The following is a 23083-nucleotide window of genomic DNA, read 5'->3' on the forward strand; positions in this document are numbered from 1 at the left end:
CGTTTGTGTCTTCTATGGTCATTTACATCATGCACAACATTGTTTTTTATAGTAGTACTTTGATGAGAGTATCCAGAGCCTTTTTTATTGAATTGTAGTGCCGACAAACAAACACCGGTGCAAACATGGCAGTATCACTGTCGTAGTAAAGTAGGGATACAACATTGAACTGTATGCACTTATTGCACAATTGAACCTGAGGAGACATGAAGGCTGATGTTTCATTGGCTCTTTTTACATGTCTGGTGCTGCATAAGACGAATGAAAGCGTCACTACATCCTTCTAGAATGACCTCTAAGCACAACCCAAAGTGGCCTGTGGGAGATGAAGTAACTCATTCTCCCTTTTACAAATTATAGGTTGAATTTGTGAAAAATAAAACGTGCGATTCCTCAGTTCATCACACTGTTTGTTTTCTCTCAGTCTGACTTATTATTTTTCAACATGTAGCTCGATTTTGAGGTCAATCTTCCACTTGGTCACCCCACCATTTACAATCTCAAGCAAATGTGTGGCTACACTCTTAGAAATAAAAGTGCTAAGAAGAACCATATAAGGTTCTTCGGCTTGTCCTCATAGGAGAACCCTTTTTGGCTCCAGGTAGAACCTTTTATAAAGGTTCCACCTGGAACCCTTTTGGAAGGTTCTACCGAGAACCCCACTTAAAGGGTTATACCTAGAACTGTGTGTGTAAGGTTCCACCCAGAACCCCCCATGAGAGGTTCTACAAGAACCCATACTGGGGGTTCCACCAAGAACCCTTTCATTTTCCAAGGGTTTCATCTAGAACCCAAACAGTGAGTTCCACCCAGAACCCTCATTAGAGGTTCTACAAAGAACCCACACAGGGAGTTCCACTAAGAACCCTTTCATATTTCAAGGGTTTCATCTAGAACCTGCACAGGGAGTTCCACTAAGAACCCTTTCATTTTTCAAGGGTTACGTCTAGAACCCACACGGGGAGTTCCACTAAGAACCCTTTCGTTTTTCAAGGGTTTTATATAGAACCCATAAAGGGAGTTCCACTAAGAACCCTTTCGTTTTTCAAGGGTTTCATCTAGAACCCACACAAGGAGTTCCACTAAGAACCCTTTCATATTTCAAGGGTTTAATCTAGAACCCACACAGGGAATTCCACTAAGAACCCTTTCGATTTTCAAGGGTTTCATCTAGAACCTACAAAAGGAGTTCCACCAAGAACCCTTTCAAAGGTTTTCACAAATAACTGTCTTGTCCTCTGAGGGTTCTATAAAGAACCATATTGTATTCTACAGATCAGTTTAGTTCATATTATATTGTGGTCATTTATCATGTTGACATTGAACAAAGATTCAAAACATTTTAATGAGAAAAACATTTATTTAAAGATAGTCCAACAGAACAGGCTGTGTAGGTCCCAGGGGAGAACAGGTCAAAAGTCAGCATAGGTCCAGTGGAATCAGCAACATGACAGGCCAGACACATCATGCTGTAATCTCCAGCAATGGTGACATGGCAGAAAGGGGAGACAAAAAAAGAGTTTTAGTTCCATCAATCCAAGGTGCATTTACTGTGCCTTATTGTAAGCTATCTACAAACAATAAAATAATGCATGGTCCAATGAAAGGAATCAGAGTACATACTGTATGTAGTTATCGTGACAGTGTAACAGAATCATGAGAATTGAATTTAAAATACCTTTCAGTGTTATGTAACAAGTACTCAAAATGTTACATATTGTAACAATAATGGAAATCTCAGCAAAACCCTCTTTTTCAAGCCAATGGCACACTTCGGCTGTCGTCCAAGCTGTGTAAGTCATTTCTACAAGAAAACAAACAAACAAGCAAACGAACAAAACATTACAAGAAACAAATGCTTAGTCCACCTTTCACCATAAAAGTCCTCAGCTAGGGTCAAGCATGCTGAAATAAGATATTATATTTAGCTCACCTTGATTCTCTGAAGTTTCTTCTGTTCTTCTTTGTTCTGTTCTGTTCACAGTAATCACTATTGGTATGTCACACCTGGTTTGTAGAGGGGGAAGACCAGACTATATGGTGCAATCCATGGGGCTACCAGCTCTTAACTCACACATGACAGCAGCCATTGTGCCAGCTCACAGGCCCAACACACCAAACCTTACCCTTTCCCCTGGGAGATCAAGGTTCAATTCCCGGCATCAACAAACCCTGATGCGGTAGCCCCAAAGTCAGTGTTACAATATGATTTTGCATCAGTTAAGGCTTGGCCTCTGACATCAAAGACCTTTCTTTATCACTGAACTTTTGTGCAGCTTCACAACTTGACTAAGCCCGTCAGCAGGGTACAGCAGCCATGGGATGAGTCCGATCATGGAAAAGTATGAGGAGGAGACAAATACATGAGTAAAATTGTCTGTAAAATAAGTGTTTAATATTTTTGAATATAATTGTCTGTCACTAATCCACACATCACCTCAGTAGGCATTAACATGGTCACTCTGCATCAACCAGGCCTTGAACTCACAACTTCAAACTGTATCTCTAGATCACGTGACTTGTAACAAACTTCCAAAAGCCTTTGTCCAGTGAGTAGTATAGCTCACTTAGATGCCCCAGAAAGAGGGGTTATATCCTTGCTGTAGGGACCCAGGGTTCAATTCCCCTGGCTGCTTCTTTGCTGTGTGTCAATTTCCTCCTGAAGAAGGGAGTAGTGTAACTAAACTTTAAAAAATAAACACAATTATAGCTGCTGCGCAGCAATGGGTCGGGTCCAGACTATTTTTGGCAACTTTAGGCAATTCTGAGCAACAAACAGGAGAATAGGAAGGCAAGACAGTTGACATTGTAATGTTGCACATTTTGCACCAGTTGAGGCTGAAATCCACAATTTCTGGAACCAAAGACCATTGTCTATCACACTGAGCTAATTGGCAAGTGGCAACTCAACTGTGGCTTCACAAATTGAGTAAGCCATTCACTGACGCGCAGGCAGATTTGAAACCACTGTAAAAAAAAAAACTGTTTTTGAGGTTAAAATTCTGATATGTTTTTGTCAAACATCATCTACCATGACTCCATGACTACCATGAATTTTGTACATTTGTTTCACAAAGACTACAAGGTATTTTGATGTATTACCATTATCACCCTTGCTGGGGCTTGAACCCACATCCTCTGGCACTAAAGGGGTGTCCACACCGGAAGAACTGCCCAACTCGCGTCGGTAAATGAAGTCGGGCTACTTAATATGGCCGACTCGAACAACGACATGGGCGGCTCACACCTACGGAATTACAGCCGACGCCATACATTCCGCGCTTGCGCGAGATGTAATGTCTCCAAAAGAACAGGCGGCGCTAATCTGTATTGTGGGCCAAAAAACACGAAAACCGGAAGTAGCCGGTCCTCTCTAGACCATAACACAGAGCATGCTGTCCTCACCAGTCACTGTTGTCAGCAGAGTGAGGTTGTAGACTGTAGTTGTGATTACTCTCTGAACGGAAAAATCTAAAATGTTGGATGATGTCGATACGGAGACACTGGCCTTGTCAGCTCTTGAAGAAGACAGTCGTAAGCGAAAAATCCATCGTCACTTCCGGGCTTCACTGATTCGCTTGTCAAGCTGCTAGCCTCCACCAATCAGAATGGTAAAAGAATGACCGACTCGAATGGCGGATTATACATTTGAATCGGCTGAAATGAACACCGACGCGGGCCGATTCGAGCGACCACACCAAGTAGACTAATGTCACGGACGCCGACTCTCTCAAAGACGCCGATTTTCGGTCCGGTTAGGACTCGCCTTAAGAACCAGCTCCTAGCCAACTAAGCTTATTGTCTGGGAGTGCAGTCAGCAAGGTATGATATCTGTCAACATGGGAATTGAACCTGTGACCTAAAAGCAGAAGTCACAGTTTGTACAGACAGAGCTAAACAGACACACGATCAGCTCCCTCTGTCTGACCATCTTTGCATGGGTCAACAAGATTGGCTGATGAAGGTCTTGCTTTCTTATAATTAATGGTTGTGAAAATAAATTGGTAACAGAACATTTCAGTTTCAGGACTGCCATTATTTGTATGTCTGATCAGAATGTGTAAGGTGATAGACTAGTATGGTGGACCTGATGACTCCACCCAGCTAGCAGGTTAGCTCAGTCACTACTGCCAGTGACTTTAGACTGGGTGGCAGGTGTTCAAATCCCAAGATGGGCAATTATGTTGCAGTTTGATCAACAGGATCTAGAGAAGAACAAATAAACAAAAAAAATGGATATGAAAAGTATTTGTATCAGTAGTCACAAGGAATTGTATTTTGCACCATTTTGGTAAGTGCTATCAGGAAGTATGTCCCTGGTGACACAGGATCCATGCTTTCAATAATCCATGAAGATCTCTTTCTTCCAAAAACGGTTCTCTGGATCAAAATAGTTCTTACTGGAACCCTTAGCGTTACCAAGAACCCTTTTAAAACCCTTTATTCAGGAAAGGGGTTTTAAAGGGTTCTCTCAATCAAAATGGTTCTTACTGGAACCCTTAGCGTTACCAAGAACCCTTTTAAAACCTTCAATCAGGAAAGGGTTCTCTCGATCAAAATGGTTCTTACTGGAACCATTAGTGTTACCAAGAACCCTTGAAAAACCCTTTCTTCGGGAAAGGGTTTTTCAGAAGCAAATGGTTCCAGGTAGAACCTCAGCCCTTGTAAAAGAACCCTATTGGAACCCTTATTTCTAAGAGTGTACGCTGACTGTTCCTCAGCTCACTCTTTGCTTTCACATGAAGCATCACTTGCTCGTTGTGACTTACTGAACCCCAGTTGGTGACAGCATCCGGTGAGAAACCTGCACATTACAGCGTTACTGAGGTTTATTAGTGCCAGCCATGAAACTAAGACATCCATTTATGTTTTACTTCTCCTATTCGTGTAATCATTAGCCATTATTGGATCGTCACTCACTCTGGCCAGCTTTAAACAAACACGTCCAGTCAATCAAAATCACACATCATCTTACAACCATGCCATCCTACTCGTTCTGCGTGGTGCTCCTCTTACACCACGGGGGTCTTTGATTGTGTCCAATGACCCCTGGCCCTGAGACCATCGCCTCGCCTCCACTCGCTCCTCCTCCTTCACACACTATTCCTTCCATTTGAAGGACGGCGACACAAACACGGCGGTCCACAATTCTTAATTATTTAAACAAAGCGGGGGCTCTCTCTCTCTCTCTCTCTCTCTCTCTCTCTCTCTCTCTCTCTCTCTCTCTCTCTCTCTCTCTCTCTCTCAGCAGATGATTTCTTGAGCACAAACTCATTTTTTTTCACAATAAGCTCATAATCATCCCAACTCATACCTAAATGGGGTAATTATTCCGCAAACACTGGCAGCAGGTATACAGCAGCGCGCTGTAAATAATTCACGGCTGCTCCATAAGCAGCTGATCTTTCCTGTGTTTTCTTTACCCTTCTCTGTATCTGTTTATGTGTGCTGCATATGGCATATCATACATCACGTTGTGTGAGTGATCAGCCCAGGGGTGCTGCATTTGTCACTCAACAGTTGACAGGGTCCGCAAAGACTCGGAGGTTACAGTCCAACACACGTGTACTACCACTGCCACCTGGTGGCCGTTATGTGGAATGTCACAAAGCTGATCACCTATTGTCTCGTTTCCATTTCTGGTCCCGTACGAAGCCTACATGCATCAATATGGGCGGTATCAGTCTCATCGTGCACCACCGTACAAGACAGGACAATAGGTTGCTTACCTGGTCAATAAAAATAACTGGTGGTACTTGTGTGGGATTTCAGGATGGTTCTGCAAGTTTCATAACATAACGTGGCTTGTTTTATTCACAATACATTTGCTTTCATATCTATGTCATTCACATTAAAACCAGCTCGTGTTGCGTTGCTGAGTTTCGCGGAACTGATTATTAATTGCTGGATTTCCAAACCTGTCTGTTTCCGTACGGGTCTAGACAGTCCGTCTGCTAGTGGAGCCGCAGCAGCCTCGGCGTTGGTTTGTAACACCGGCGCCTTCCAGGCGGGCGGTTGAACGCCTCTGATTGGTTGACACTAGCTCGGCTAGGTTCCCTGGTCGCGAGGGGAACCGGTGGTGGGCACGAAACCGTGGAGTAATTGGTGTAAAATGGCGCTGTCTCAAGGAACAAAGAAAAAAGTTTGCTATTACTATGACGGTAACTATAGAGCACGCGCACCCCCGTGTCTCCGGTGATGGAAGCCGCCGTGAATGCGCGTGGACGTTAATGTCATATACACGTATTTTGTTTAAAATGTGCAGTACGACCATGCTAGCTGCCCGGCGTATCGTGCTAACGTTAGCTTGCTCGACCGGCTAGCTAGCCTGTTTTAGCTAGCTAGTGGGTAGCTTGAAACTGCACGCAGAATATCATCCGGTGTTCATCTCCGTCTCGAGTTATCACATAAAAAGACACGTTTCTTTGGATTTCCTTCGATACTTCTGTTGCATTGTGATGGTTGCATGTGTACTAGGGTAAACCGGGGAAAGCCATGCCTTTAATGTTGTCGGTGCTAATCGCATCATTGTTCTCTCATATTGCTAATAACTTCCGAAAAGTGTGCTCCTGTTGACAGTTTAATTCGTATTATTATTAGAGAAAGTATTAGTGCTAATAAGTGCCGTTACGTCATATTGCATTTCCCTTTTCTGCTGTGCATAAGTCACAAAGTGCTAACGATACATACCGACTACATGATCTATGGGCTTAAACGCTTGTGTTAAATGTGCTTATGGCCGGCCTTTCTAATGTATTTCTTCTAATTATTTCCACGTTAACATCGACTACCTAACGTTACTTACTTATCCCATCCTGGCAAACGTACAGCTGTAGTGGTAAATACATAATTCAACGTTAGTCCAGCAAATTGACCCTCTGCTATTTTTATTTCATACGTGAATATCAGGTCGTGTAAGTGTGATAGTGTAATTACAGTTGAAGATATACTTATGTACTTGTCTGTCCATGTATGTAACGTATTATATGCATGTTTATGTGGTAGCCTTTTTGCCCAAGACAAATCTCCCTTGGGACAAACAAACAAATCTGAACACGTGAAACATTTTATATGCAATCTGCAGATAAAAGGTCACACTGTGAACAACATGAAGTTGTCTTCCCAAAGGAGAACCAAAATGCATTGTAGCAATATGTTCTCAAACTATTGGACTGTAACCTTGTCTGGATGTTTTTTTGTATTTCCAAGGGGATGTTGGGAACTACTACTATGGCCAGGGTCATCCCATGAAACCCCATAGGATTCGCATGACACACAACCTCCTTCTCAACTATGGACTGTATAGGAAAATGGAGATCTACGTGAGTTATATCCCTACACAGTTATATCATCCGGCACTCAGATCCATACATTGTATCGGCCCGATTGATTCCTATTACGGTTTGAAACGACCCAGCATTGTTATAAGTACAGTAAGTAATGCATGCACTGGCATGACTTAAAAGGTGTGGTTGCTAACTGAGGCGATGTGTTTATTGTTGATCGTTTCTCACTGTGATGCAGATATTTTTTCATATTTGGTAAGCTATCCTAGATCATAAATTTGGTGTTTGAATATTTGGATGACTTTGTACGTTATTGAATCGAGACAACCAAAGACCGTGCATAACATATAAACAGCGAACAAACCCACTTACAAATGATAAAGTGTCAGCTGTCACTTTCACCACCACCACCATCATCATCCTTCTGTTTCCAGAGACCACACAAAGCTAGCGGGGAGGAGATGACCAAATACCACAGCGATGACTACATTAAGTTCCTTAGGTCCATCCGACCAGACAACATGTCTGAGTACAGCAAACAGATGCAGAGATGTGAGTGTCGCTTTTCCTCCAATCAAGTCTTCTCACCGTTCACGTATGTTAAATATTTCTGTCTCTTTCTCCCAGTCAATGTTGGAGAGGACTGTCCGGTGTTTGATGGTCTGTTTGAGTTCTGCCAGCTCTCAACAGGGGGATCAGTCGGTGAGTTATTCCAACTACACTTCCGATTGAGGAAAATAACAATTACAGTGATAGTTAGTGGTGTCTATATTATTTTCTCCCATTAAAGTTTTGTTTAGGGAGCTTTTCCTTATCCAATGCAAGAGTCCAGGGACTCGGGGACTGTGATGTGATATCAGGCTTTATAGAAAAATTTAATGGGAATTTCTGGATATTAAATGTTTATTTCCTTTTAACTTTAGTGATAATCTTTGTTCTGTGTAGCATATCATTGCTGCGATCCCAGCTGGTCCTGCTGAATGCAGTCAACTCTTTTCTTTAGCAGAGCCTCTTTCACTGAACTTTGTGTAATCAAGTATAATGCCACTGTTACAAATGACAGAAATCCAGAGTTTTGTCAAGAGCTGGAGGAGAGAAGATAAATTGACGAAAGCGCTTCGTAATTCTCTATGCAGGAACAACTCTGGCCATTTCTGACTGTACATGAAATAAATAAGTATACAGCTCGGTTTAGTCCACCTAACCCTGGTTAAAAAAGTGCATCTTAAATATGGATTAGTTCCTTTTTGAATATGTTGTCATGGACTCAGTTAATGTTTCAACTTGGGTCGGGCCGATATCTGGTTTCACCGTTCCGGTTCGGTGTACGGGGCTAAACCGGTTTAATTTATGCAAACCGGTTGAACCGGCATTTGTCCTTATGACACTTCTGGAAAATTAAAAACATCAGCGACCTGTGCCGACGGCGTCACGGCACTAAATACAACTTGTATTGCATTAGTAATAAGCAGCAATGATAAGTGTTTAAAATAATAGTGTGTTTATTCATAAACGGATCTGCGAGTGTCCAGTTGGCCGGTGCGTAAAGTGCAGCCACCGAGCGAGCCGAGGCCGGAAGACAGATCACATTTCAGTGGAGGTGGGAGGGGAGATGCATGTTACCATGCCGCTAATTGCTCAAACGAGGCCGTTCTATCATCAACATGTTTCTGTAAATATGCAAGACGAGCAAAAGTTCACCTTTTCACAGCTGTTAGAAGCCACGAGCTAGTCTATTTGGATTTCTGACGCTCATTGAATACGTCACACGGCCGGCGGCGCCGTATCCGTCTCTCTGGTGCCACAAAGCTGGGATGTTTTGTAAAAAGACACCGCTGCAGCGTTACGTCACAAAGCAAAGTTCTTATAAAAAGGTACGATCGCGGCATATTTTTGACTCTCCTTTCCATGATCACGGAGCACTCTTCTGTGTTAAAAGGGAATGTTTCACTCGGGAGGTTCTTCTATCACGAGTGCAACGCCTCGTGGGAAAGGTCGCTATCACCGGGTCGGTCTGGTCTTTGGCTTCGTATCAGACCGGTTTGAAAATGTTTAAACCTGCCCAAGCCTAGTTTCAACCACCTGTAAGGGATTTAAAAAAAAACTCATAATAATAATGAGAAGAATCCCTGCCCACATTTAAACTCGTGTTGTGTTTTTGCTGTTCATTCTGCCCTCTAGCTGGGGCTTTGAAGTTGAATAAGCAGCAGACAGATATCGCCATCAACTGGGCCGGCGGACTCCACCATGCCAAGAAGTCTGAGGCCTCAGGTTTCTGCTACGTCAACGACATCGTCCTGGCTATCCTCGAGCTGCTCAAGTAAGCCGCTGCATTCCTTAAAAAAAAGGGAAAAAAAGGAAAACAATCTTTTCCACCCCTCTATAAGGTTTTAGTTATTTTGTATTTTGTGGAAACGTACTCTGTTGAAAATGCCTGAAAGGAATCATCTGTCACTTGATGTTTTTCTGCCTCTCAAAACCGATAGAAGCAACCTCTACTGCTTCAGCTGTTGCTAACTCAAGTGTCTCTCCTCTATGTCCTCTAGGTACCACCAGAGGGTGCTGTACATAGACATTGACATCCACCATGGGGATGGAGTGGAGGAGGCCTTCTACACCACAGACCGAGTCATGACTGTCTCTTTCCACAAGTATGGGGAATACTTCCCTGGCACTGGAGACCTGAGGGTTAGTTTGTTGGTTTTCATTCCTTTCTAAAGGTGAAACAATAAATAAAGGTGTGTTCACACCAAACAATTACCTCCATGTAGACATAGACAGTGTTCCATCAATGGCTGAAATGTCCACTATTGCTGCTTTGTACTTGTTGTGAAGTCCCAGATCCACCTGTCTGAGTTTATAACATCACCCAGAGGTGCTCAGTGAATAGAATTGAGCTGGTGTGAATAGTAAGACACATGTTGACTGGTTTAGTCCAGTGCTAGAAACCCCAAATAAACAATTGTGGAAGTAACTACACAGAGGAGTCATGGTTTGTTAGGTCTGTCTGCAAGAGGAGAAGAAAGCAACTTTTAAAATGCTGGTTTTCTGAAATGGAGTGGAGTGGATTGGAGCTATGCTACCATTGTAGCTGCTCCATAATCACTTAAAATAATGTCTCAGTGTAATGTAATAATGTAATCTAGGCATAAATCAGGCAGCAACCTGTGCAGTGTCTGGTTTCATTCAGTCTCTGCCCTAAATTGAGGTTTTATCTTAGAGCTCTGTGTGACCACAGACCGCTACAATACTTTCTGATTCACTGACGTCAGGAGGAGAATCTCACCGCTGATATACTTTCACATCACGCAAATGACGCCAGAAATGTATTTGTGTCATTTGTGTCGCTTCATCCGGGCCATCAAGTGCCAATTTGTTTCTTTGCAATGACTTAAAACACAATAGCGCTGCATGAAAAATTTGCTTCGGATGGGCGTGAACACATGGGTGCGTACGGTCTTCTTGTGCGTGAGCGGGCAGTAATCAACGTCTCCAATGTATGCAGGACATCGGAGCTGGAAAGGGAAAGTACTACGCTGTGAACTACCCGCTTAGAGACGGCATTGACGATGAGTCCTATGAAGCCATCTTCAAACCTGTAAGTCTGCTTTCATTAAGTACCATGTAAGCACTGTAGTCACGCTTTCTCAGAGCGAGGCAGTTATGTTGTATGTCTGTGTGTCTTAGATCATGGCTAAAGTCATGGAGATGTACCAGCCAAGTGCTGTGGTGCTCCAGTGTGGAGCTGATTCTCTGTCTGGAGACCGACTGGGCTGCTTCAACCTCACCATCAAAGGTAGAAACACAAGCCACTCTTCCAAGACGACACTCTTCGTGCTTTTGGACTGCTGAAGAATTTGAATGTGCATGTGTTTTTTCAGGCCATGCTAAATGTGTGGAGTACATCAAAAGCTTCAACCTGCCCCTGCTGATGCTGGGTGGCGGAGGCTACACCATCCGCAACGTAGCCCGCTGCTGGACATACGAAACCGCCGTCGCCTTGGACTGCTCCATCCCCAACGAGCTGCCCTACAACGATTACTTTGAGTACTTTGGGCCCGACTTCAAGCTGCACATCAGCCCGTCCAATATGACGAACCAGAACACCAACGAATACCTGGAGAAGATCAAGCAGCGTCTGTTTGAAAACCTCCGCATGCTGCCTCACGCACCCGGCGTCCAGATGCAGGCGATCCCCGAGGACGCTCCCCACCCGGACAGCGGAGACGAGGAGGAGGACGACCCCGACAAACGCGTGTCTAGTAAGAGACTGGGTTTAGGCGTGATCACGGCAACTGCCTGAGCTGGACACTGTATGTTACGCTGGAATATGTGTGTGTGGAAAACAGTGTGTTCTGTGTTTCAGTCCGGGCCCACGACAAGAGGATAGCCTGCGAGGAGGAGTTCTCCGACTCTGAGGACGAGGCAGAGGGGCAGGGAGGAGGCCGCAGGAACGCAGCCAACCACAAGAAGGCCAAACGAGTGAAGAAGGAGGAAGAGAAGGAAGGAGAGGAAAAGAAAGGTAAGACGTGGTCACAAGCTCAGTTTGTACTCTTGAGATGAGTTTATATCTGTATTATGATGTAATGATATTGTTGTTTCTCTGCCTATAAGAAGTGAAAGAGGAGGAGAAGGAGGAAGAGAAGATGGACACATCAGGGTAAGGCTTGATTAAGTATATTTAGAACATGGAAACGTTTCAAACTGCTACAGTGAAGGCAGACTCTAAAAAACGAAAGGGCTGCCACTCAGTATAATGGCAGGGGTTTGCTATGTTGGAAACAAAGTTATTGAAGATTGAGATGGGTCATATTGCACTTTGACGGCGGCACGCTCCACTGCATCGCCATCTTTGGTGATTTTGCGTTGATCAAAACTGTGAAACGACTTTCTCTTAGGAGATAATGAAGCTAACGGCCACAAAAACCGGCGAATGTCAAATATTGAAAATAACGTCACCCCGTTCTCATAGTGGCTATTACGTCAGTTTACCCAAATAATTTAATCTGCATTCAAATGGAAATCCATGCTCCATGGTCCTGTTATCACAGCCAACTTCTCAGATTATAATTTGAATGCATTTGAGTGCAATCTGGTTGAATGAATGAGGCTCCTAGATGTTAGACTCGTTAAATGGTCATGTGTCGTGCCGTCTATCTCGGACGGATGGATTTTCATACAACAAAAGTGACGTTTTTCTTTCTTTTTTACTAAATCCTGTGTGGGAAACAGTGTTGACTCCTGATCCCCTTTGCTGGCTGTGTTTTTGATGGAAGCTTAACCCCTTCACTTTTTTTGTTTCAGACCTAAAGAAGAGGCGAAGGCAACTTGAGGTGTGATCCGTGGAGGAATGGTTTGTTGTACTGTTGTCCCGAAGCCCCACTGATTCCTATATTCTCCTGCTGCAACAAAAGGACCCTTTTTGTATTCCTGTTTTATTATGTATTCTTATGGGCAGACCCGGTTTACACTGTATTATTGACTTCTGTTTCCAACCTCAGTGAAGCACCAGTTGAGTGGCCGTTGAACAACCACAGCTGCTTATCTTAACACCAGTGTAGCATGACTTTCTGACTGAAGTTTTGCCCTTTGTGTTCTCTGTGTGGAGTGTAAACCCCGCCCCAACTGTCGCTTCACAAAGTCTCCAACAAAAGACAAATAATCATGTCCCGATTCTGTGTGAACCAGGTGAAGAAAAGCACTCGGATGATTACTGTTCCCATCACAGTGTTTCCGGTTTAAACAAGTTGGTGGGCTCGCGTTCAAATACCTGCAGAGATGTAGATTCAGTGTAGTGTTCACATGCAAAAAGGCTTTTCTGTTAGTTTTTAAACATCTATTTATGATACTGTAGAGTAACCAGCATTTGGCAAACTGTTTGGATCGCTGTGTTAATTTATCAGTGAATGCATGTTTAGAATGAGCTCGCCTTTAGCATGTACATATTGCTCCCTTTGCCCAGACCTGATCTCTGCTCACTAACTTATTTGAAATTATGAAGTCCCTTTAGCCCACCTTCCTTACCAATATCTGTCAGTGTTTATTTCTCTTCCTGCATTGTTTGTATGTTGAAGTACGAGTGAATGAGAACCTCTTATGGTTGGAAGGGAGTGACTTGTTTTAGATATTTTGTAACATTATACATACAGATGGAGTGAGCTGTTTAAATGGACCCTCTACATGTGGTTGTTTGGAGTTTTATCCTTGTGAACTGTGCATTATCATAACTTTGTAATAAAAAACTAGAAAATAACTCATCCGCCTTTTCCCTTCCAAGTTCATGTACGTCCCGTAACAGAAAAACCAAAAGATGCTACAGGGTTTTTATTTCTGGAAGGTTCTTGTTGATGAATTACTGAATAAGTGAGAGTTGCATAGATCACGTGGCATGTGTGCATTTACTAAGATGCGTAGTATATGTATACTATACTGACTTTTTTTTGTGACTTTTCAATATAAAATACTATGACATACTGTACGAAGTCATAGTTCAGTATGTCGAAAAAAGTCATAGTATAGTATATTGAAAAGTAAATAAAGAAGTCAGACTGCAGTGGAATAGTCGGGTTCCTAACTGAAGAAGTGACCCGGAAGTAAACAAGTGGCCGCCGTGATAAGAGCCGTTTGATTTCTCCAAATGCAAAGAAAAGGAGCTCCAATGATCCTTTTAGAGCTCCTGAAAGGGAAAGGCGTTGGGACCTAATTTTTTGACGGATCGACCGCAACCAAAAAGTCATGGTAGTATGTCGAAAAAGTCTTAGCATAGTACGTCTTGCAAAGTTTTGAAAAACAATCACATAGGATGTTTTGTTTTTTTTGAATCAGTGTATTCATTAAAAAAAGTCACAGTACAGTATGTCAGAAGTTGGTATATTTTGAGGAAAAGTCAATGTAAAAAAAAATGCCTGAAAAACCACAGTAGTTTTTTAACATCATACTATACTGTGAGCCGACATTGGCGTACTATGCTACACTTTCAACTGTCATGAACGTGATACCTCAAGTGAAGCCTGGGTGAAATAATTCTAGTATGTTTTTGCTTTATATAAAGGTTCATTGTTCTGGTAGCAGTCTTCATGATTGATTGAGAGTTGTACAGATCACACAGACACCACTTGTATTCAGTAATTTTATGGTGAATTGTTATGGAATGGCCGAACAGATACTATCACCTCAAATTCTTCTTGTTAATAGAATCTGATTAAATAACCTTGGGAATTAGGTATTGTGGGTTCTGAAGTCCAGTCACGATCGCTCCGCAGATCCGGGGTACAAAGTGATGTTAGAAAAATGACTTAAAAAAAACAGCAGACCGTCTCGTCACTGAGATGCAGTCACCTCTATCTTGTTTTGAAGTATTTTGTGAAAAGTACACTGATTGCAGATCAGTTCAGATGAAGGCGGGTGGGCTGTTAAGGCTCTGAAGCCCGTTGTTCTCCTTCCTGACTGGACTGAGTGTGATGTTAGCTGAAGCCTGTGGTCGAGGAGCCCCCTGTTTACGCCTCCAGCTCAAAGTCAAAGTACTGTGGGTCAAAGTAATGAATCCTTGTGTATCCGTCTTCTCCTCCACTGCTGTAACTGTAAACATTGTACGAGAAAAATGTTAGCAGCGATACACTCGGACCAGAGTACTTTATATTTTAGGTCAGTGTGTTTGTTTGTCTTAGGGCTGCACAATTAATTGAATATTAATCGTGATCTCGATTTGGCTTTCCTACGATCGACGGACATTTTAATGCGTGTTCAGCCTGCACAAAAGTGCTGCAGGTCATTAAATTCAGATAAAGATTTCAATATTAGTACAAATGTAGCATATAGAAGTGCAAGTAGAGGGCTGATGATTCACTAATGAGTGAAACATCTTATATATATATATATAATATTGATTTATATATAAGAAGGTGCACTGAATTCCCCTGATTTTGAGTCAGAGTTGGATCACAAATTTGTACATAAACCGTAATATAGCACAAAATGGAACCGAAGTTCGTTAGATTTATTATATGTAAACAAACCAGTTCCTAAAATTTGTAAATAATCGTAGTTATCATTTCAGCCATGATCGTGCAGCCCTAGTTTGTCTCCTACCTCTTGCCATCAGGGTGAAAAGCCACACAGTTGATGGGGCCGAAATGACCCTTGACCCTTCCAAACTCCTCTTCATAGGCAGCATGGAAGAACCTGAGGGTGGAGAAGGAAGCCCGGTTAGCACATCGTTCTGTGAGCTTTAACCACCAGCTGTGTGATTGTGGGAAAAAGCATCTTTCCTGACTTGTGCAGCGAGTCTCAGGCGCTCTTACTCACCTGGCCTCAAACTTGCCGATCCTGGTGGAGGTAGTGGTCACCTCCATGGCCTCCTGTCCACCGCCCATCACCACCTGAACGGTAACAGATGGGATCAGATTTGCCTTTGACAACGCACTAAGTGGATCCACAGCCTTCACAAGTGTTCACTTACGTGGTCCATAATGGGGGAGATGGCAGCGGAGTTGACGGGTCTCTCTGTCTTGAAAGTCTTGATGTGATCCATAGAAGCGGAGTCAAACAGCTGAGAGCAAACAGAGAAGACGCTCAACAACAACAACAAAGTGTGATATTGAATCGAACAGCAGGCCAGTTAAGATGAAAAATCAGAATAACCAGTACATGGATTAAACATTTGTACACCAAATAATTACTGGCATTATATCAAATCAACGCTCTACAGCGTCCACAAGCTGTCTGTGTGGAAGAGGAGCCTCACCTTGGCAGTGTTGTCCTTGGAGGCGCTGATGAACATGGTGAGATCCACGGACGTCTGGATGTCGTTGATCTGCTTGGTGTGCTCCTTCGCCTTCTTCAGGATCTCTCCAGACTACACATGGTTCAGATACGAGAACGTCATGCCACCATCGTCCTGCCCAAATATGCTTCTCACTCTTACAAATGCCACTAAAACATACTGGAATTCGCTGGGTTCTGCAAAGTGGCGACATTGTGCGAGTCGTTTTATATTACAAAATACTTAAATCAGGCTCTTATGTTTCACCTCTCCACCATGAAAGTGAGCTAGACAGCTTTTCCTAAGTCATCCGTGATAATATTCACGATAATCACTACAATGAATATTCCATCTCTCCTCCAGACTGCCCATAGATAACAGTCGGAAGTTCACATCATTCAACTTTTAGCTAGACTGTTTCAAATCTCACATGTATATGCTTCATATTCTTAAACACAAAATATTGATTCATGCAATAATCAACCTTATCATCTGATTCTATACACAACTTCCAAAAATTGCATTTGAATATTAAAGTTAATATTTGATTGTGATAGAAAAGCAGCCATGAACGTGACATAAAGTCACTTTCATTAATTGAAAGTTAAATATAACATTAGGTCAAGCTGAACGAGGAATAATTCAACAACAGTAGTGATGACAGAACTCTGAGTGACAACAGCAAACGCTACGTCATGTAAACAGGCTACGTAACCATTAGGCTGGAGACCATCCACTCAACACACTGCTGAGTAGAAGCTGCAATCTTCCAACATTTATACTCAGTGCGGTCAGATGGTAAGATCGTATTGGTTTTTCCTAGAAATACGTTGCCACTCGACGTTCTATAAGACGGTGTTAGAACTACTTCCGGTACACGGCTACTTAAAAACAATAACAAACTATCTGGCGGCACACAGACAAAGATGGCGTTTGAGGAGTTAGACAGAGTAGTGTTGGCGTACATGTTGGGCATTTTGCAGTGTTTGGAAGACCATATGAACAAACAAACAGAGTTTTTGGTTTCGTTGATACGACACAAACTGTTCCGTTGGTGGTTGATATTACAAGCTAGCGTGGAAAACACGGATTTCTTCGAAGCCATGGTATCGTTTGACTGTTCCGGCAACAACGTTACTATTTATGACGGCGTCTGCGCTTCCTTCCACTTCCGAGTGAAATCCCCGGCGAATATTCTCACACATTCGCAGGACGCGAACACGATTCGATCTCGTTCACAAGGCGGATAAACAACGACTCAAGCCAGGGGTTGCAATCGGCTTCAGAAATCCGATCCCTACACATTTCTTATCCTGAAGACATGAATTTGATACGGTTTTGACGGGTTTAAGATCATATAAAGCTCGCCCATGTGAACGCAATGACTGGTATTCACTAGAAGTGACCTACAGTGTAGCCAACAGCAAATAGGAAACTTTGAGGCAATCTCCCCTAAATAATCATAATGTAACTGAATCAAGAGGTTAAAAGATTCACGCCTCTTTCTTCAATATATTAGACGTATTCGCTGGCAAACTAGTGCATTTCTCTTCCTAGTTCATTTATTCTTTTGGACTATATAAGGCATTTCAGATTTGTTATCTAGGAGGTCATTTTAACCTTTTTAGATCACATGTCCGGTCATATTGTGCACCTACTTAATACATTTATATAGATTTACAAAAATATGGTTTTTGTATTTTTATATCAAAATCCAAGCCTCTTTTCCTCAAACGCAAGTTGGTACCAACGATCACCACGTCCATCCATTAATCAATCCACGTGTTTACTTACAGTGAGAGGGATGGTGTGTGTGGAGACACAGTCGCTCTGTATCACGCTACCTTCCAAGCACACACACAATTTCACTGCCCAATCAAATACAACGGATTTAATCTAAATCCCTCCTGTAACTGTTCAGCACTCCAACTTTGTGTTTCACTGGAGAATGAATCGCAGTGCAGAAGCTTAATACGCTCACGTCTGTCATGTCAAGCCCTGCAGCTGGTGCTACATGAACACAGGTTATAACATTGTGTGTGTGTGTGTGTGTGTCCAACCTTGGCGCTGAACTGGTTGAACTCTCCGTTCTCGTGGCCAGCAATGACAAACTCCCCCAGGGGTCCCCACACAGCGCTGGTGATCTTGTGGTCGCTGCAAGGTACGGACAGGTAGGGCTGGTTGTCCTCTGCAGAGACGGAGGGAGAGACTCAACACACAAGCGGAGACGACATGTTGCTGCTGAACAACGTTTGGCTCAACCAAATGTCACCACATGGTTCAGAAAGCTTTAAATATCAAATCCTCATTGTAAATGATTATTTATAGTGACATCGCTTCACTTTATTACATACTGATAAGGAGCTACATCATGTATAATAATGCAGTTTTTGAATATGTGCAATGGATTAACTATCACTCCTAATGTTCTTTGACAGAGCCATATCAGATACAAGTTAACAGCAACTAATAAGTGTAATATGTACAATGATAGCATTGCAGTATGCACTTTGACAAGTCAAGGATATTAAATGGGTACAATGCAGACTCGATCTAATGAACCCCATACAAAAGCTGGATGTGGCTGGAATGTTTCTTTAGTCTAGCAGCCACTTTCTTCCTGGTTAACTAATGAAACGTGCCAATAAACACTTAACATGTTGCATTTTGTTCAGTGTGAAATGTTATTTATTTTTACAATGAAAATAGTTTACCAGCGTTGCCAGTGGGCGTACTGTTACCTCGCCAAGTGTATAATGTCCGACATTTGAACTACTGTCTGGCTGAAAAGAAACAAATCTGTGTCCTTTCCCCCGCTTCACTTAACTCGCAGGAAGCGTGACGTTTGTGTACGTTCATTTTCTCGTGTGCATTGTGTAGGGGTGTGACGAGATCTCGTACTCGCGAGATTAAAGTCGACGATATTTCTCGTCGCGTTAAAGATTTGTGAGCTATACATAGCTGAGGTTTTACAGACAGCTGTTACTGACTGGGAGCTTAAAAAACCCAACCACGGCATCGCTTATTGTTACCGACAATGCACGTAATATGGACGTGGCTCGTTTACTCGGGCGGATGAGACGTGTGAGTGCTTTTTTTCATCGTAGTTCAGCGGCTACCGCGGTGAAAATGTCCAAGCAGAAACGGCTACAATTGCCATCACACAAGTTAATGACGGGCACGTTGGATATGCTGGCTCGTTACCTTGAGCAGCAAGCTGCCATAGCAGCATCACCAGCCCAGAGATAAGACAAAACTCCCGAAGCATTGATACACTTGACAGCTGCGATGTCAGAGATGCTGAAGATGCTGTAGTTGCAGCATGTTGTTCATGACAAACTTGGTCAGGCTCCGTTTGCACTATTTACACTCTGTATTGACAAAGTAGAACTTTGATTTGGTTTTGCACAGATTTACACTTGGGAAAAATAAATATTTAATTTTATTTTAACTTTTATACATTTTTGTTTCAGTTTAAATTTGTGAAAGAAGAAGTTTATTAAAAGATCATGCTTACATCATGCATGTAAAGTTATAATAAAATATTTCAAAATGCATTTGCAACTCTGTTAAATTAAAGTCTGTTGGTCCAGTCATATATTTTGTCATTGTAGTTTTCTTAAAATCTCGTCTCGTTCTCGTGAACCCAATATCGTGTCTCGTCTCGTGAGCAGAGTGTATCGTCACAGCCCTAGCATTGTGTGGTGCGTACCAATCTGCTGTGGATCCCTGAGGTCAAAGAAGTTCAGGAAGCACTGGTAACCCATCTGCTTGTCTGTGGAGAACATGATGATGTTGCCGCTGAAGTCGAAGCCGCATGTTCTGACAGCAGAGTTGGTGTTGAGCAGGGCCAACTGTTTACCTGTTTAACAGAGACACAGGTAAGTGACTGAAGGGTCGACATGTGGAGAATGAAGGCAAAGAGCCCTGTTCCTCAACAGGAACTTCCCCCAGGAGAAATAATATTAAAATATGCATGCACGATTTTACTGATTCCATGCATGGAGCACGTTACCATTTTGCCTTACCAGAGTCACGACTTCATGACTCGTCTTGGCCTTTTACCAGTTTATGGCTATTTTGGAATGATGGTAAATGTAGTTCAGTGTGTGCATGTGCAAGAAGGGACTAAACTAAGACTTTGCACTTTGTCATGCATTATTTAATCTCAGTTAACACATTTTGTGAAACTGACACCACAATGCAGAAAATAAACACAGTATATGATTAATTCCTGCTTTTCAATTTTCACTTGTATTTTTCCTCCTTCAGATACACAGATACACTAAATTGCCAGAAGTAATGGCTCACCTGCCTTGACTCACATATGAACTTAAGTGACATATGAACATCCCATTCTTAATCCATAGGGTTTAATATGACGTCGGTCCACCTTTTGCAGCTTCAACTCTTCTGGAAGGCTTTCCACAAGGTTTAGGAGTGTGTTTATGGGACTTTTTGACCATTCTTATAGAAGTGTATTAGTGAGGTCACACACTGATGTTGGAGGGAAGGCCTGTCTCTCAGTCTCCACTCTAATTCATCCCAAAGTGTTCTATCGGGTTGAGGTCAGGACTCTGTGCAGGCCAGTCAAGTTCATCCACACCAAACTCTCTCCTCCATGTCTTTATGGACCTTGCTTTGTGCACTGGTGCACAGTCATGTTGGGACAGGAAGGGGCCGTCCCCAAACTGTTCCACAAAGTTGGGAGCATGGAATTGTCCAACATCTCTTGGTATGCTGAAGCATTCAGAGTTCCTTTCACTGGAACTAAGGGGCCAAGCCCAGCTCCTGAAAAACACCCCACACCATAATCCCCCTCCACCAAACTTTACACGTGGCACAATGCAGTCAGACAAGTACCGTTGTCCTGGCAACCGCCAAACCCAGACTCGTCCATCAGATTACCAGATGGAGAAGCATGATTGGTCCCTCCAAAGAACGTCTCCACTGCTCTAGAGTCCAGTGGCGGCGTGCTTTACACCACTGCATCCGACGCTTTGCATTGCACTTGCTGATGTATGGCTTGGATGCAGCTGATCGCCATGGAAACCCATTCCATGAAGCTCTCTACACTGTTCTTGAGTTAATCTGAAGGCCACATGAAGTTTGGAGGTCTGTAGTGATTGACTCTGCAGGAAGTTGGTGACCTCTGTGACCTATGTGCCTCAGCATCCGCTGACCCCACTCCTTCATTTTACGTGGTCTACCACTTCTTGGCTGAGTTGCTGTCGTTCCCAATCTCTTCCACTTTGTTATAATCCCACTGACAGTTGACTGGAATATTTAGGAGGGAGGACATTTCACGACTGGACTTGTTGCACAGGTGGCATCCTATCACAGTACCACGCTGGAATTCACTGAGCTCCTGAGAGCGACCCATTCTTTCACTGATGTTTGTAGAAACAGTCTAAATGCCTAGGTGCTTGCTTTTATACACCTGTGGCCATGGAAGTGATTGGAACACCAGATTTATATTATTTGGATGGTGAGTGAATACTTTTGGCAATATAGTGTATCATGATGCATATCGTAGATGATCATCTTGCAATGTATCTAGTATCGTAGAATCGCAGTATCCTGATATCATTATCATGGACAAAATAGTGTGATGTTATCGTACTGCGAGTTACTCCTATCACTTCACTTCTACTTTACTGTGAAAGAGTCATTTTGTAATTGTTTCTTGGAGGGTTATGTTTCTAACGACAACATCAGTTTAGGTGTTTAGAGCACTACAGTACCACAGACAACGATGAGCTGAAGGATTGTCATAGTTCTTTGTTAAATAACAAAGAACTGGAAATGCAGCTAATGCATGAAAAAGTCTACTAACTAACTGGGGAAATTGGGAAACACACACACACACACACACTTCTGAGGCTGCAGCTTGTTTTCACATACCGGTCTGACAGTCCCACAGTCGACAGCTGTTGTCTGCGGATCCTGTCAATACGTTTTTTGTATCCCCTGAGAGGACACGTTAAGGAGCACATTGTGTATGACAACAGCTAGGTACAGTTACAGACACTATGTCGCATCAATACAGGATTGTACATTAATTATTTGAGATTTAAAAAAAACAATAACACAATATGCGTATTTCTTGAAAAAAGGATACAGTCACAGTCAACACACCACACCGCTCCTGTGTGTCCGTTGTAGGTGCCCAGCCGCTCGCCATTGACAGAGTACCACACGTTGGCTACCTACGGCGATACATGACAACGGCTGTTAAACCAACTCACAGGAGGAACAACGTGATAACGACAGAGACCATAATCTCACCGTGTCTTTAGCTACAGAGAAGAGCAGGTCTCCTTCTCTGTTGTACTTGATTTGAGTGATGGACCTCTCGTGGCCCTGGAGAAGGATGGGTTTCTGTGGAGAGGAGTGTACGTCAACATATGGGCACTTTGTCGATTTAGAAGACCTCTCAACTTGAGACGACAGAGGGTGTAGCCTGCTAATGTTAGGTTTACTTTTTTTTTTAATTTTACGTAATGTATATCAGTCCAGTTAAACCAGCTGTTGGGAGCCAGTGAACCATCTTACACCACAAACCGCACAGCTAACAGTAACGTTAGCTAACGGTTAGCTAGCATATCCGCCGAGGCTAACGTTAGCTTCGGCCGATATGCTAGCTAAACCGGTGAGGTGACGTGTGGCGCTGTTGGATAGATAAGCGTCGCGGCACATGGTTAATAAAAAACATACGAACCATTTTTGTCAAATAAGTGTGGCCAATCGACCCAGTATCTTCACTGCGCGTCCCGTAAAGAGAGAAAAGATGCACACTCGTGTTTCGGGTGCCGGAGCCGGGGCGGAAGAGGATGACGAAGTAGTTCCGGAGCAGAACGACATGGTGTATGTCGTTAGAGCGCCCCCTAACGGTAGTACTCCACTCAAATCAACACAGCATCCCTTCAGTTTTACCTTAAAAAAACACGTTAAAGGTGTTTAAATTAGATTTAAGGAGGATATTAACTGATTAATTAATGGTAAACCACATAACAAGAACCTGTACTTAGGTATT

At 42.9% G+C, this 23083-nt stretch overlaps 2 protein-coding genes across 3 annotated transcripts; one reads left to right on the forward strand and one right to left on the reverse strand.

Moving 5' to 3' along the window:
• Positions 1 to 6021: 6021 nt before the first annotated feature.
• LOC311027383 (putative histone deacetylase 1-B) lies at positions 6022 to 13539 on the forward strand. Of its 2 annotated transcripts, none has more exons than XM_084031390.1 (12): positions 6022 to 6161; positions 7210 to 7322; positions 7721 to 7838; positions 7914 to 7988; positions 9468 to 9606; positions 9833 to 9974; positions 10792 to 10884; positions 10974 to 11082; positions 11168 to 11548; positions 11653 to 11808; positions 11901 to 11946; positions 12591 to 13539. In XM_084031390.1, the coding sequence occupies exons 1-12, from the start codon at positions 6113 to 6115 to the stop codon at positions 12616 to 12618; spliced, it is 1449 nt and encodes a 482-aa protein (XP_083887516.1). In that variant the 5' UTR covers positions 6022 to 6112; the 3' UTR covers positions 12619 to 13539. The 2 variants fall into 2 exon arrangements, with proteins under 2 accessions (XP_083887516.1, XP_083887517.1); XM_084031391.1 differs by having other exon boundaries at positions 11904 to 11946.
• Positions 13540 to 14401: 862 nt separating this feature from the next.
• Positions 14402 to 22883, reverse strand: eif3i (eukaryotic translation initiation factor 3, subunit I). Its single transcript, XM_084032290.1, has 11 exons — positions 22769 to 22883; positions 22336 to 22428; positions 22169 to 22256; positions 21952 to 22017; positions 19760 to 19909; positions 18108 to 18235; positions 16030 to 16140; positions 15745 to 15834; positions 15591 to 15664; positions 15375 to 15467; positions 14402 to 14864 (listed from the first exon to the last, which is right to left on the reverse strand). Exons 1-11 carry the CDS (start codon positions 22769 to 22771, stop codon positions 14783 to 14785), a joined length of 978 nt encoding a protein of 325 aa, XP_083888416.1. The 5' UTR covers positions 22772 to 22883; the 3' UTR covers positions 14402 to 14782.
• Between the last annotated feature and the right edge of the window lie 200 nt (positions 22884 to 23083).

Source organism: Eutrigla gurnardus (assembly GCF_963514095.1).
Source record: "Eutrigla gurnardus genome assembly, chromosome: 17".
Classification (NCBI taxonomy): Eukaryota; Metazoa; Chordata; class Actinopteri; order Perciformes; family Triglidae; genus Eutrigla; species Eutrigla gurnardus.